This window comes from Telopea speciosissima, chromosome 3 (assembly GCF_018873765.1).
Source record: "Telopea speciosissima isolate NSW1024214 ecotype Mountain lineage chromosome 3, Tspe_v1, whole genome shotgun sequence".
Taxonomy (NCBI): Eukaryota; Viridiplantae; Streptophyta; class Magnoliopsida; order Proteales; family Proteaceae; genus Telopea; species Telopea speciosissima.
In genome coordinates this window covers 12,992,732-13,007,357 of record NC_057918.1, presented here as the reverse complement: position 1 = coordinate 13,007,357, position 14,626 = coordinate 12,992,732, and the positions used below count along the sequence as shown (strand labels likewise).

General features: G+C 37.6%; 1 protein-coding gene, 1 long non-coding RNA gene and 1 other non-coding gene across 3 annotated transcripts; all 3 read left to right on the top strand.

Moving 5' to 3' along the window:
• The first annotated feature begins 275 nt into the window (after positions 1–275).
• LOC122654268 (probable WRKY transcription factor 3) lies at positions 276–7,475 on the top strand. The gene is made up of 4 exons (XM_043848275.1): positions 276–777; positions 1,954–2,669; positions 2,761–2,919; positions 7,130–7,475. The coding sequence occupies exons 1-4, from the start codon at positions 358–360 to the stop codon at positions 7,407–7,409; spliced, it is 1,575 nt and encodes a 524-aa protein (XP_043704210.1). The 5' UTR covers positions 276–357; the 3' UTR covers positions 7,410–7,475.
• On the top strand, positions 2,934–7,066 carry LOC122654277. Its single transcript, XR_006331890.1, has 3 exons — positions 2,934–3,112; positions 3,240–3,252; positions 5,454–7,066. It is a non-coding gene; the product is annotated as an uncharacterized LOC122654277 (long non-coding RNA).
• Positions 7,476–11,088: 3,613 nt separating the features above from the next.
• TRNAK-CUU lies at positions 11,089–11,161 on the top strand. Its single transcript has one exon. It is a non-coding gene; the product is annotated as a tRNA-Lys (tRNA).
• Positions 11,162–14,626: the final 3,465 nt, after the last annotated feature.

The window sequence follows — 14,626 nt, the reverse complement described above, 5'->3', positions numbered from 1 at the left end:
AGATCGTGGCACGTCAGCATTTCATTTAAATTTAATTTTTGGATTTAAGAATTAAGATTTGTTGCCAAAAATGAGAAATTAAGAAATATAATTAAAAAAAACTTTAGTTTACGCGCCTTTTAGTGTCGTGGACTTTTTTCTGTCACTTATTTTCAGATCCGCAGAAGAAATATAGTAGAGCAGAGAGGTAAAACTCAGGAAGATTTTCTTTTTTCTCAACTCAAAGTCTTCTAATAGAACAGAAAGAGAGAACGAAAAGAGGGGAAAAAAAAAAGTGCTTCGGTTGATCGATTCAGACGAAAGCCCTATTAATGGCGGTTTAGGAGTTCGGACAAAAACTGAAAATTATTATCGCCAATGGCAGAAAACGAGGGAGTTTCAAGAGCAACTGCTCCTCGTCGTCCCACGATTGCTCTCCCGCCACGTTCATCAGTAGAGAATCTCTTCATCGGTGGAGCTGGGGCCAGCCCAGGTCCCTTGACGCTTGTCTCTAATTTCTTCTCCGATAATGATCCTGAGTCGGATGTTCGGTCGTTTTCGCAGTTACTCGCTGGGGCCATGGCTTCGCCGGCGACGGTTACAGGGTTGAGACCAAGTTATACAACGGAGGTTTCTTCCAAGGAAAGAGATTCGGGTGATGGAGCTGAAAGAGAATCACGACTCAAGCAGAGTCGTCCGTTAAGTTTGCTGATTGCTCCGTCGCCCATGTTTACAGTTCCACCTGGTTTAAGCCCTGCTACTTTGCTTGATTCACCTGGTTATTTCTCTCCTGGTCAGGTAATTAATAAGTGAAGAATTTATGTTTAACCCATTTCGTATCTCTGTTTCTATGTTCTGTGCTTTCATCTTCACTAGTTTAATTCTAGAAGTTGTTTACCTCTTTGTTGTATTGAGTTTGCGGGCCGTGAAAGGAGGCAGAGGTTGAGATTAAAAATGAACTGCAGGTTTGATTTTAGGCTTTTAAAAGTCAGATGCTTATTTCTCTTGTTGTTTTAAGTTTGCAAGCCATGAGAAGACGGAGTTTGAGACAAAGATAACATTTTCGCTGCATAATTAGATTTTTTTTTTTTTTTTTTTGGAGCTTTCATGGCTTTAGTACTGGCTTAGTGAATCAAATTTGGCCCGCTATTTTGCGGATGATATTGTTTGAAATTGTGGATGTATACAATTCAAACTATGGGTCTTATGTGAGAATTTAGAAAGAACACTCATTGATGCTCCACGATGGATTCAGGCTTGAATTATCTGTGAAACCCATATTTTGTTGAATTGTAGTTTTCTACAGGAACATTAGTAAGCTCCATTCATGTGTGTTAGGTGCTTTGTTATTTTCTCGAATTGTATTGGATATTGAGATTCGACCAAATAGTAGAAGTTATTGGCATCTTCGCCAATTGAAATTCTACCTGTTCAATGATTTGACCTGGAAGCTCCAACCTGCTGGTGTGAGAATTAATAATGTTTTGATTCCTAATTTGTAGTCATCCTGACCCACAAGTCTGGTTAAGTTGTCGGAATAATCACAATTTGTTAAAGTAAGCAATTATCTCTGAAATTACTCTGTATTTTATACTGTATAATTTTGGTGTTGTTGCTTCTTGCCTGATGGTTGTGTAATTGGAAGTTATGGCTATATGTTGGTCATTTTGTATGAAATAGTAGGTTTTTGGGCTCCATTGTGATTAATTGTACCTTCATTTCTTAAGCTGTATTTGTGGACCAGTTTATTATCAGTTTGGGCCGATCTGTTAGTATGCCACCTCTTTGATGGGACATGGTTCAAAAAACATATATGTTATCGATTGCTTTGCTCAAATAATTCTAAAATTTACCCAGCTTTTCGTGGGAACCATTTATATTTCCTCGCGTTATTATGCCACATTAATATCTAGAAAGCAATGAGTAGTAAGTGGTATCAGGCATTTATTTTTATGGTCAATGGCATGTCTGTAGGGGGCCTTCGGAATATCCCACCAACTGGCCCTGGCGCATGTCACTGCTCAGGCTGCTCAGTCCCAAGCTCAGATGCACCGGCAAGTTGAATATCCATCTTCTCTATCAGCTCCTCCAGCTTCATTAGCATCACAGCATCCATCCTTTCCTTCCAATGCAACTGCACATGAGCATGCAACGTTATCATCAGATCCCAAAAGCGCTATCAGGGAACCATCAGAAATGTCTCATTCTGATCATAGATCCCAACCTATTACTGCTGATAAACCTGCTGATGATGGCTACAATTGGCGGAAATATGGGCAGAAGCAGGTGAAGGGCAGTGAATATCCTCGGAGCTACTATAAATGTACTCACCTCAATTGTCCCGTCAAGAAAAAGGTTGAGCGTTCTCTTGATGGCCAAGTCACTGAGATTATCTACAAAGGCCAGCACAACCATCAACCACCTCAATCGAACAAGCGTGGGAAAGAAAGTGGAAATCCACATGGAAACTCGCACTATCAGGGGAATCCTGAAGTTGGTTCTCAGTTTCACTTCGGAGACTTAAGCAGATCAAGTGACACTTTACCTGCTTCTTCACTGTCTAGGAGAGATCAGGAATCAAGCCAAGCTACACATGAACACTTATCTGGATCAAGTGATGGTGAAGAAATGGGTGATTCTGAAACAAGAGCAGATGAAGGGGATGACGATGAACCTGATCCTAAGAGACGGTACTTTTGCTTCTGAAGACATGCATCTTTCATGCTTAAAGGTTCTTTAGTTTTATTGTATTTCTAACAATGTCTTTCTCTTATTGGTTAGGCACACAGAGGTGCGGGTTTCAGAGCTGCCTTCTTCACACAAGACAGTGACGGAACCCAGGATTATTGTGCAGACAACCAGTGAAGTAGATCTTTTGGATGATGGCTATCGGTGGCGGAAGTATGGCCAGAAAGTGGTCAAAGGGAATCCTCACCCAAGGTTGTAAATTTGTCTCTTTTCTGGATAGCTGTAGAAAGTAGGAATTTGTCGCTGCTACATTACATGATTTTTTTTTTTTGACAAATCCTATATTTTGTTTTCCTTTCATTTATCAGTGGTAAACTGGTAAAATATCTTTCAAATGGATTGAAGGATTTGTTTCTTATATTTTAAACTTATGCTTCATAAGAATGTTATTGGTGAATCCTTATCTCAATTCTAATCCAGAAAGTACTGTGGTGAATCTTCGGCGGGCTGTTTCGCCTTCAAAACGTGCCAGAAGGGCCAAAAAGTGCATACGATCAGCGCCAATGGATTAGAAATGGAAAAAATGTTACTGATGAAGCATAATACCTGTTCCTTACATGTTAATAAACCACTGCAGATTGTGCTATAGATTTATTTTTTCAAATTGTTCTGTTGTAATAAGGTGATCATTACAGCTGTGTCATTTGAAAAGAAAAGGAAAGGAGAAAGAATGTTTTGGAAGGAAACTGTCCCACTATTAAATATGGTTTCTCATTTCACTGGATTTTTATGGAAAGGATTTTAAAATTTTTCTTGTACGGTCATGGCTTTCTAAACGATTCCTTTATTTTCTATTTTAGCAAGATTTTGATGGAAAACCTCATAAAGCAAGCTAGGCCTAGAATTTAAATAATTTTCGCAATTTATTGTATAAGCAGGTGGAAAGAAAACTTATTGTCCTCTAAACCTAAGACCTGGAAAACCAATCAGGAAGAAAATGTAAATGTTAGTTTAATTATAGTGAAATATAATTTGGCCAAGATGAGTAGCAGTTGAATGGGTATAATGAATGAATAAACTTTTGGGGTTGGGGGGGGGGGGGTTGCACAGAAAGAGCATCTATCCGAGTAATGTTGAAAATGGTGTATATTCTTTGTTGGATCTCCATGCCAGGACTTAGGGTATTGGATTGAATAGCCTGATTTAGCTTGTTATGTAATGACCTGAATCAATGGGCATTCTTATGAGTACATACTGGAAAGTTAGTGCTTCCACTTCAAAATAATCGGTGTAGGGCACCTGATGTTAGGTTTCTACTCAGAGGATAAGAATCTGGAGGATTAATTATCTATAGGTGGCTAAGGAGAATTAGCCCTTGGGTTTCAGCACTGACCAATCTTCTCCTTTTGGGCTATAGTTTTCTCATTTGTTGAATTTTGTAGATTTTATCTGAGGGGCTGCACTCTGGTCCCTTTTTTTATTATTTAATTTTTTAAAGGTGTGTGTACGTAGTTGGTTCTTTTGGTTGAATGTTGGACCTTTTCACTTCTTTTCATTATCGAAAGTGATGGAATGTCTCTCTTGATACCTATGTTTGGAAAATGTCTATTTCTCAGGTTTATAATAGTCATTACTAACTCCGCCAGTGCTTTTGCACTACGGTTCTTCAGCCGAGACAAAGGAGGGTGGTTGTGTCTGCTTGGCAGCCAGCATTCTGAAAAACCTTAGCCAAGCCTTCTAGCATGAATCTTGGAAATTCTGTATTTTGATTGTTGGCACGGCAGAACATGATTATATGGTAAACCCCTAGTTGTTGGGATAAGGCTTACTGAGTTGAGTAGAGTCTCCCTTGTGTACAATAAGTGATGTTGTCTCACTTTTACTCTCTTGATGTTCTTTAATACAGGAGCATGATCACCACCATTGTATGTGGTTTGATCTTTTATTTTGGGCCTGTTTTGATAGTATCTTGTTACGGGCTTTTGTTTTAAGTGTTTCTAATTAGGTAGTTAGTATTAGTAGTGGGGTCCATTAGCTATTAGTTAGGAAGTTATCTTTTCAGATAAAGTTTATCCTATTTGTGGGAATTAGTTAGGAGGAGATAAGATTAGTTTTGAGTGAGCTTAGGACTCTTTCTAAAGAGTCTACATATGGAAGGGGTTCTTTATCTATTTAAGTTATTTCTTTTATTATTTAATTGTTTGAGTCAAGTGGGAAGCTTAGGTTAGTTAGACTTCTATTTTATCTCTTTAATCCGTTTTATAAATACATTGTAAGAGGCAGAACCTCCATACAGTATTGGGATAGAATAGTTAATTTGTTTTTAAAAAGTGAGTTGCATGCTCACTCCTCTCTCTCTCCTCTCTTCTCCTTTCTTCCATTGATTTGCCCACCACAGTAGATTCCGTCTGATCTGCATCATCCTTCCTCTATCAGTGGCTTCTGTACTGATCTTTGGAGCTTGGTGATTTAGTCTTTTTGTAATATTTCCATGTACCGGCTAATTTTAGTTCCTAAATATTCCATATTGGTAGTGGTCACTAAATTATGACAAATCAAATTGAATCTCCTATCAAATTAAATATTTTTGTTTTTGTCATACTTGAGTCTTAAGTCAATTTTGAATTAATTTTGGATTGTCAATTTTAGTTACATTCTTATAAGTTTTTTTTTTAAAAATCTCAGGTATAAATTCACTCCTGATATTATTTCCTTTACCTTTTTAGGCTGATTTTTCTGTGACTAAAATTTGCCTGTTTTACATGATCATTTGAAAAGTTATCGAGTTACCTTCAAGATGAGAAAATTTTCGTGAATCTGAGTTGATATTTAAAACTTATCGAGAAAATTAGTCTGTGATGGGATTCCAATTTTCTGTGGTTGTTTTGTTATCTTTAAAGAGTTGTACTTTGTCTTTTGGTTTCTTGCGGACATTGTTAGTTGTTTTCTTTCCTCATGCTTCATTTGAACTGCTATTCTTTACCATATACACCCTCTAATGAACCAAGTAGAATCAGATGTCCAAATCTCCCTAACTTTTTTTTTCCTTTCTCACCTATAACTACCTTCCTCTTTGAGGTAGCTAATATATCTTTGATTTGCCCAAGACTGAGGTTCATTTTTCCATTACCAGATCCCTGGTGTCAGTTCTGTGATCAGTTTGTTTGTTTGACGTGTGAATAGTGAAATAACACAAATAAAAAAGGATAAGTGTCTATGCATGGCTCAGAAAACTCCTTGAAAAAGGGCTGATTATCAACTGAACTCCATCTTACCTATAAGAGAAAACAGAGGACTATCTTTTCCAGCTTTTGCATATTTCCACTGTTACTAACTTTCTCATGCTGTGTAACAAATCCTAGTATCTCAAACATGTTGCTCCAACTAGCCTTGATAAGGTTTCCTGGATTAGTCAATTCATCCCAAACATGTGGCTCCAGCATTCAGTAATAAAAAATTTGTCCCTCTGCTCTAAACTCTAAACCTAACTAGCCCATCCTTTGATGTGTACTGATATTCCTGAGAATGAGTTGGAAGTTTTATATCTTCTTTCTTATATGAACTATCCATCAAGACTTTTGATTCTATTGTCCAACTCCATGACAATCTGATGACTAGATAAAATGGATTATGTTGTCCACATCCTTATTTATGTTGTGTTACTTGAAAGTCCAGGGAAATTGCTGCCTGCAAAAATTAATGACAGCCATGATATGTCTCTCTAGTCTTTTTCTTATGCTTCCACATTTTTGCTCTAATATGAGTAGCATTCTTTCCCATCCTTTTTCCCACCTTGGTAATATAGACTGCTAGTCTTCTCTTTCTGAAAATGTAACTTTTGTTTCCAAGCATATTGGGCATGGAATTAGGCAAAAGTTCTTGTCAATACAAAAAAGAGAATTTTTCTTTCTTCATTTTCATTTTGAAAAATTGTCGCTTTATGGTAAACTAAACCTAGATGCTAAACTTTATAGATGTTGTCTCTGCGCTCTAAATATGTATTCGTCACTGTCAGGTGGTCTCTGCCCTAAATTTAACCCTTTTTTTGCTTCTTCCTTTTTTAGTGACTTGTACATAATTGTAAGCAAGGCCAGCCTTTGATGATTTAATTTTTTGTTGAATTTTGTTGACACTTCAGTTAAGCATTGCAATTTTCTTTCAGGCATTAGCTGGTTCCGATGACTCCATAGAATTTAGTGAAGGATATTTCGAACTTAGCCCCTTGTTTGTAATCTTAAACAACTGTGAGCTTAGCATACTTGCTTTAGCCATCATGTCAATACTATAACCTCGTAGCTGAAAACAGCATTGTGTGATTATGCATGTTCTTTTGATATGAATTATGTTCTCTATTCATTTTTCTGATCTTTAGGTGTTGTGAGTTTAAAATCATTATGCACGCTAATCCGATATTTCTCAATGCATATTCCTGAATCCTGATATATCTGATTATTCTCTGTAGGAGTTATTATAAATGTACAAATGCTGGATGTAATGTCCGCAAGCATGTTGAGAGGGCTTCTGGTGACCCTAAAGCTGTCATAACGATGTATGAAGGGAAACATAATCATGATGTGCCGGCAGCTAAAAACAGCAGTCATAATACAGCCAACAGTAACATGCCACAGTTCAGACCACAAGCTGTCATGGCTGAGAAGCATCCATTGTTTAGAACAGATCTTGGCAACAATGTTCAACAGCCTATAGCACTTCTACGGTTTAAAGAAGAACAAATTACTTAGTTTTGTGGGTCCTGATGATGAGAACAAATGTTAGAGATCACATCTTGGCAACAATGTTCAACAGCCTATAGCACTTCTACGGTTAAAAGAAGAGCAAATTACTTAAATTTGTGGTTCCTGATGACAATTGACGAGAACAAAGGTTAGAGATCACATCTTGGTAACAATGTTCAACAGCACACTTCTACGGTTAAAAGAAGAGCAAATTACTTAATTTTGTGGGTCCTGATGACGAGAACAAAGGTTAGAGATCACATCTTGGTAACAATGTTCAACAGAACACTTCTATGGTTAAAAGAAGAGCAAATTACTTAGATTTGTGGGTCCTGATGATGAGAACAAAGGTTAGAGATAGCACAAAGTGGACGTGAAAATTTACACCCAAGCAAAGTTCAGGCCACAGGTTCTCATGGTTTCTCTACCAACTAAAGAAGAAGCATACAATCTGAAAAAAGGAGAGAAAGAACCAACTGAAAGCTGGTGAGAAAACACAGATTGAGCATTGATTATTGCTGAATGTAAACTAGTTGTGCATGTTATTGTATCCAATGAGTGATGATCTGATGTGTTTTAGGTGCTGGTTGCAATTCTGTTCTTTTGTACATTCTTTTTGTACATGGGAATTCAGAAATGATGTCTTATATTGTATCATTTGGACATGTCTATTACAGTTATAATTCCCATCTTCCTGGCTTGTCTTAACACTTGACTCTGGTGGTGAGAAGCCTTGGTAGTACAATCTTGAATCCTTGATTAGAGGAAGTTGATAGTTTCATCTCCTACCTGTGGCCTGTGTTGATCTGGGCCAAGTAAATGTATTCATTGAAGAGGTAGTTAATTACATATATAAATCATATGAAGTCTCAGCCATGGTTTACCTTGTACTGGGAAGAATATGCTCGCCAGGAATGGCAGTTCTTGCGTTGAGGATCCTCTGCAATTCATTGAATAGATGCTGCACTTAAAGGTTGCATACTAAGGTTGGTTTTGAAATACCCTCCAAGAAAGTAGATTTTTGGTTTGTTAGGTGTCCTTTTAAGATGTTTAGGGTTTACAGATTTTTTGTTTTGTTTGAATGGATTTCAGATTGTGATCTACGATCCAGGCCTCCCTGATCTTCGATGGTTTTGGGTGACTCAGCCTCCTTAGTGTAGCAGATTATGGTGGGGATTTTATCTAATCCTTACCTGAATCTGAATCTTCATCTTCTCAAAATTCGACCACATGTCCAAATCCCAAGAATCCACTCAAGAAAGTTAAAAAAGCATTATAAAAAAAAAAAAAGTTATAAAAAGCAGGGTACGAAAAGCTTATTAAAAAAAAAAAAAGTCTCAGAGGTTTCCCACAGAAAAACACCTTTTAGGTTGAGCAAAGGTCTGTTGGGATTTGGGACCCTTTATGGGTACAGTTTATTGGAAGAGCATTTTATCACTCGTTGGAAAATAATGTTTTTGCTACTAATGGTTACGGTAAATGGGATGTGAAGGGGTGTTTTAAAAAATACAAAAATCTAGGAGGGTATTTATGAACTCAACGCGGAAGTGAAATATTCATTTATTCTATTTTCTTGGCTGCTAATCCTGTAGTAGGAACATTCCTGCTATAGGCATTGGGCGTAGCAGCAAATTTTTTTCCGTAAATACCCTATATCTTATTTGGGAGAGGGTTTTCTCCGGCTCATGTACTAATTCGGGCAAAGGAGGGAGGGGCCGTATTATTATTTAGGGACACCATTCTTAAATAGAGGTGGAAAGGAGAGAGAGATAGAAATAGAGAAACTGGAATAAGTCTCTCTGGTGGGACCTTGGAGGGTACACTAGCATCCTCTATCTCTCTCATCTTTGTTTGAAATGACCTCTTTGTCTCTTTGTCCTATATGTATGAAACCATTCCATCGCTCCTTGTTGGTACACTTGCTATGCCACCACTTACCCAGAAAAACCCTCTCCTTATTTATTGTTAGGGAGAAGGTTGGGTATGCTGCCAGCTTTCGGTGAACTAGCGGCATGTACCAATGATAGGGTTAGATATAGGAAGGCAAGGGAGCCTTTTCTAAAAGGGGAAGAGAGAGGATGACACATGCTGGACACCTTTACGACGCACCCATCCTTTTCCTCGATTATTATTTCGGGGTTTTAGCAGAGCATGCTAAGAAAGTACAAAGTATTTTCCTCACGCCAACAACAGTGGACGATGACCATCACTATGCTTGGATGGATATTAAGGAACAATGAAAGAACATTTTTAACCTTCAACATATATAGGTAGATTTTGAGTTTAATTCTAAACCATATCAAACTCCTCAATCAGAAACTATAGAAAAACAATGTATTCGTATATGCCAGGTGATGTTCTACCCAGTCCCGTATTGTAGAGGATTTTAATCACTTAAAAGGTTACACCATATGAAATTGGAAAGCCAAGTTACCAAAAATGGAAATGAATTCAAATGAAAACCCAACAACCTATAGATTTGGTGGATAACTTGATTATTTTTAGTAGGGGTGTAAATGAATATCCGAAATCCGTTTTCGTATCCATGTCCGTATCCGTTTAGCACTATCCGAATCCGTCCGAAAACTAAACGGATGCAGACACGGATAGGCTATAGCTATTCGAAAAGCTATATTTACATGTAAATGGATAAAATATCTGATCCGTATAGGTGTCTGTATCCGTTTAGCACTATCTGAATCCATCCGAAAGCTAATTGGATACGAATGCGAATATAGCACTATCCGAGCCGAATCCGATCCGTTTACATCCCAAATTTTTAGAGATAATAATAGATAGAAAAAACATTCATAAGGAGTCCTTCAAACAAAGATGCAGGCACAATAGGATATCTCGAGACTGCATGGGTGATTTCTTGGTTGGGTTCAAGGTTTCAAAACGTGGGATTGGGAATCAAATCGACCGGTGCCAATTCTGATTCAAATTGGGCGGCTTCGACCAAAATTGATTGGAAAGTGATCAGAATCAGAGGAAATCAGATGGATTAATTACGGTAGATTCCCATTTTTTGAAACTGTGGTTAGTAGGGCTGCAACAGGGTCGGGTTGGGCTGGGCTTTATAGAACCCTAGCCCAACCCTAAGTCCCCTTAGCTGGGCCCAAGCCCGACCCGACCCTGACTCAGGGTCAGAAAAATCCAACTTTGACCAGCCCTCAGGGTCGGGCCGGGCCGACCCGAATTGGCCCTGATCATGGGGAGGGGGAAAGAAATGCATGGGTTGGAATGGACTGGGAAGAACTTATTAATTTTACATAAAATAACAATATAATAAATTATATTATAACACTTATTGTCTTCATATATAGTAGATTATATAAAACAATGTGGGTGAAATTTAAAGTTCATAATGTATAATTTATATCAATATATATTTTATAGTATAATTTAAATCAGGGTCGGGCTGGGCTAGGCCAAGCTTAGCTCGAGGCCTCACCCCTAACCCGACCTGACCCTAACTCAGGGCCAGAAGTTTCCAGCCCTGACCCGCCCCGCCCTCAGGGCCAAATATCTCAGCCCAAACCCTGTTCGGGCTCAGGGCGGGTTCGGGCCGGCAGGGCCAAACTTGCACCCCTAGTGGTCAGGTTGCAAGGATGGAAGCGTGAAACTTGAAAGTCCAATATAACTTAGAATATGAAATAATTTGAAGATCTACCTAATCTTGTATGCCCGTCTAGCTCAGTTGGTAGAGCGCAAGGCTCTTAACCTTGTGGTCGTGGGTTCGAGCCCCACGGTGGGCGGTGGTTGGGCGTTTCTTAATCTTGCATATTAACGTTTTTTAATTTTTGGAGGAAGGGAAGGAGAGATATAACATTAAATGATTATACTAGATTTCTATTACACAAACCATATATTATAAAAAACCAACATTGTAATTAGTATAGCAAAAAGTTTTCCCACGCTGCCTTACAGGAAAGAATCTCCTTAACAGGAATATGTAGTTTTACTTACCAAGTGGAAGAGTGATGTGGTAAACCTAACCATCGGATTTCTAAGGAATTTGTCTGAGCATTGCCATGTGTCATATTTTAGCCTAAAATCCAATCATTTACCTTATCATGTAGTATTAGACAACTTTCATGCATGTCCACTAATTCTCTAATCATTTTTCGATCTCTTTTGATGTTTCAATGTTTCGTTTTGTCACTTACCAAATTTTGTTTGAATGAAAACTTCACATGTGAACAGGAGAACTTAAGACATACTTATACCTAGCAACAAAAATTTAGCCTGATCTCACTTGCCATGTGGCAGATGTAAGTACCCTTTATTGAAAATTTCCTTCCATATACAAACATTAATTAGCCAGGTCCATTAATATAAAACAAAACTTTTTATGAAAATTAGTCAGGTCCATTAATGGGGTTGTAAATAAGTATACAAGTAAGATTTAAGAGGAGAGAAATTTTTATAATAAGAACATCTCAGGGAGAATCCTGCTGGTTGGATTAAATGAGTAAAAGTGAAAACCAAGGCAAAGAACAAATTTTAGTAGGTAAAAGGTTCTATGCATGGTCGTGCATCATGTACTGTCAAGCACGAACCATGGAATGGGGATAATAAGGGGTTGAAATAACAACCCCCTATTTAACACATCATAATCCCCCATCCGGCGTGCATGAAAACTGCCCCCATTTCTCTATATGCACATTTATTTTCATTTTTGGTAAAATTATTTTAGAACAACTTTATTGTGTTACCTCCTTATGTTATTCATATGTTGCAGCCTCTAATGCTTTTGGTTCCAAAAACCCTTAAATTGTTTGAATAAAATGTTAACAAATACTTAGTGGATGTTTTAGGCTGATAATCATAGTTATTAGTTTAAGGATGAAGGGTTAGGATTAGCATTTTTGGGTAAGTATAGTAATGTACATAGACAAATATAGGTGAGGCTATCAGTTAAATTATTCTAATTTGACTTTCAAAACCAATCCCTAGCAGATTTGGGTCCTCTCTAACGCGACAAGGTTCGTAGTGTACCATCCAATGGCCCACAGTGCTTGGGCACACAGCCCAACACACAGGCAGGGTGTTGGGCTGTGTGCCCAAGCATTGTGGGCCATTGAATGTGCACTACACTCTTTGTTGCGCTACAGAGGAGCCCAACGCATCCCTAGCACTAACCCACATTCTTTTTAATTAGGTAATTTCACAAGCATCAATAAAAAGACAAGGATATGTAGCTAGCATTAATATTTAAGACCCAGCATTTAAATTCAATTTAATTAAGATTAAAGATCACCTGCATAAGGCCAAGCTTTAACTGTACTGTAGTTAATGCTTTTATTCTATTCATTTGAATTGAAGTTTTTTTTTTTTGTTTTGATAAAATCATTTGAATTGAAGTCACCAGCTTTATAACTTTATAAGTGGGTAAAGTTTTGTTGAATTCTCTTTACCAAAAAAAAGTTTTGTTGAATTCATACCATATTACCATGGATCTTCAAAACCTGCCTCTACCAACTAACAACCAACCCGATCGTTTACCCAAAAAAAAATAAAAATTCAACCAACCATATTGCATGTATACCTGCTTCTCCATTGTTGGTCCATCATGAGATTAAACCTGAACCATTGAGAGTTGAGATTGCTTCTCCGGTAGGGCTGCAAATGGATAATCGAAAATCTGGTTAAGAACATCCGTATTTATTTGGAGATATTCAGAAAAAAAATCTGAATACTTAATAATTCAAAATTAAGTAAATAATACCTTGACTGTTTTTGAAGATTCGATAGGTTCTAAAATATGAAGAAAAGAGAGACTCATGATCTAAGAGATATGGATTGAGAGTGAATTGTATCTGTTAGGGAGAGAAAGGTCCGCGTTACACAAGGCAGAGATGTAAACGGATGGTCGAAAATTCGAATTCGATCCCCATTCGAATCCGTTTAGAGGTATCAGTATTCGGCCAGGGAATATCTGGATCCGATCACATCTGATCCATTTACAGGCCTATTCTCTGGTGCATTTGGGTATTGGGTTTTGATTTTGAGCTCAATTCCATGGTCATGGTGATAGCTCTGATTCATTCAATTTCAAACCAAAACATTAAAAACTCAAAGAGTCCTCTGTGCTCTTATGAATTGTTGTTTTCTCATGCTTTATAAATTTTTAATCAAAAACTTGATTTCCCTCCACAGGTGAATGTAATTAATATTCTGATCTATGGAGGCAATGTCAGAACCAAACCCCTGTAAGGACCATTCAAAGATGTAGACATTATCAGTACATGGACCCTCATCTCCTCACATTTATGTAGCTTCAATTCCATCCACGAGCTTCCCAATTTGAATTTCATACATATATTTTCTTCCCATTTGAGTATCTCATTCTAGTGAAAAGACTCAAGCTGTGTTTGGTATGCATTCTTAGAAAGCATTCTAGGTCGATTTTACATTCTCAAATGATAAAAACACAGCCCCAGTGTATCGTTCGATTTAGATCGGAATCAACCAATGTCGATCTCTGATCAATTCTGAATGAACTGACTTGATTGATTCTCCATTGACTAGACTGTTAGTTATGAATGAATAGTAAGCATAGAAGGTGGGTCTTCAGTTTGTCTTAACAACCAGGAATTGTGCTTTGATTGCTCCTTGAAATCTGAAACAGACCTCTAAAGCCTCCACTAGTACTAAAAAATTCTTCATTCATTTTGATTTGTTTCAGACTTGATAGACAAGTCATCTCGTCTTCTAGCTTCCTTATTTCCTGGTTCAAGCCCAAGAAAAGGGTAACTTCATTGACCAAACCCAAAAATGGAGAACAGTGGGAGAGAAAAGAATGTTCCATGTTTAATCTTTATAAGTTAATTAGACTTTGAAGAACAGGTCAAAACAATAATCTGTCCGTATGCCGCATGGTACCATTAATTAACCACTTCACATTCTCACTAATCCTTAAATTATTGTTTGCTTAAAGACAAAACTTATTCCTCTATAGTTGTAGTAAGTAGCTCAAGTTAGGAAATTAAAGAGCTCCATTCACTGCTGGACTCTGGGCTTTGGAGTAAACTTAATTAACCCTGTCTACAACTCTACACTACACTGCAAAGAGCTTCCTCCCCTTCCTTTCCCTTCCTCTTCTCCACCACTAAAAACCAAAGATTGGTTGTTTGATTGTCATTTTCTCAGCTACAGTCAAATGTGCTCTGTTTCTCCTCTGCACTCAATTGATCAAGTTTTCTTCTTTTATCACTAAT

Excerpts from the sequence above, each read along its gene's own strand:
- LOC122654268 (XM_043848275.1), top strand. The coding sequence starts at position 358 with ATGGCAGAAAACGAGGGAGTTTCAAGAGCAACTGCTCCTCGTCGTCCC. Across the intron at positions 778-1,953 it reads GTTATTTCTCTCCTGGTCAG|GGGGCCTTCGGAATATCCCA; the intron begins GTAATTAATAAG and ends GCATGTCTGTAG. Across the intron at positions 2,920-7,129 it reads AAAGGGAATCCTCACCCAAG|GAGTTATTATAAATGTACAA; the intron begins GTTGTAAATTTG and ends TATTCTCTGTAG.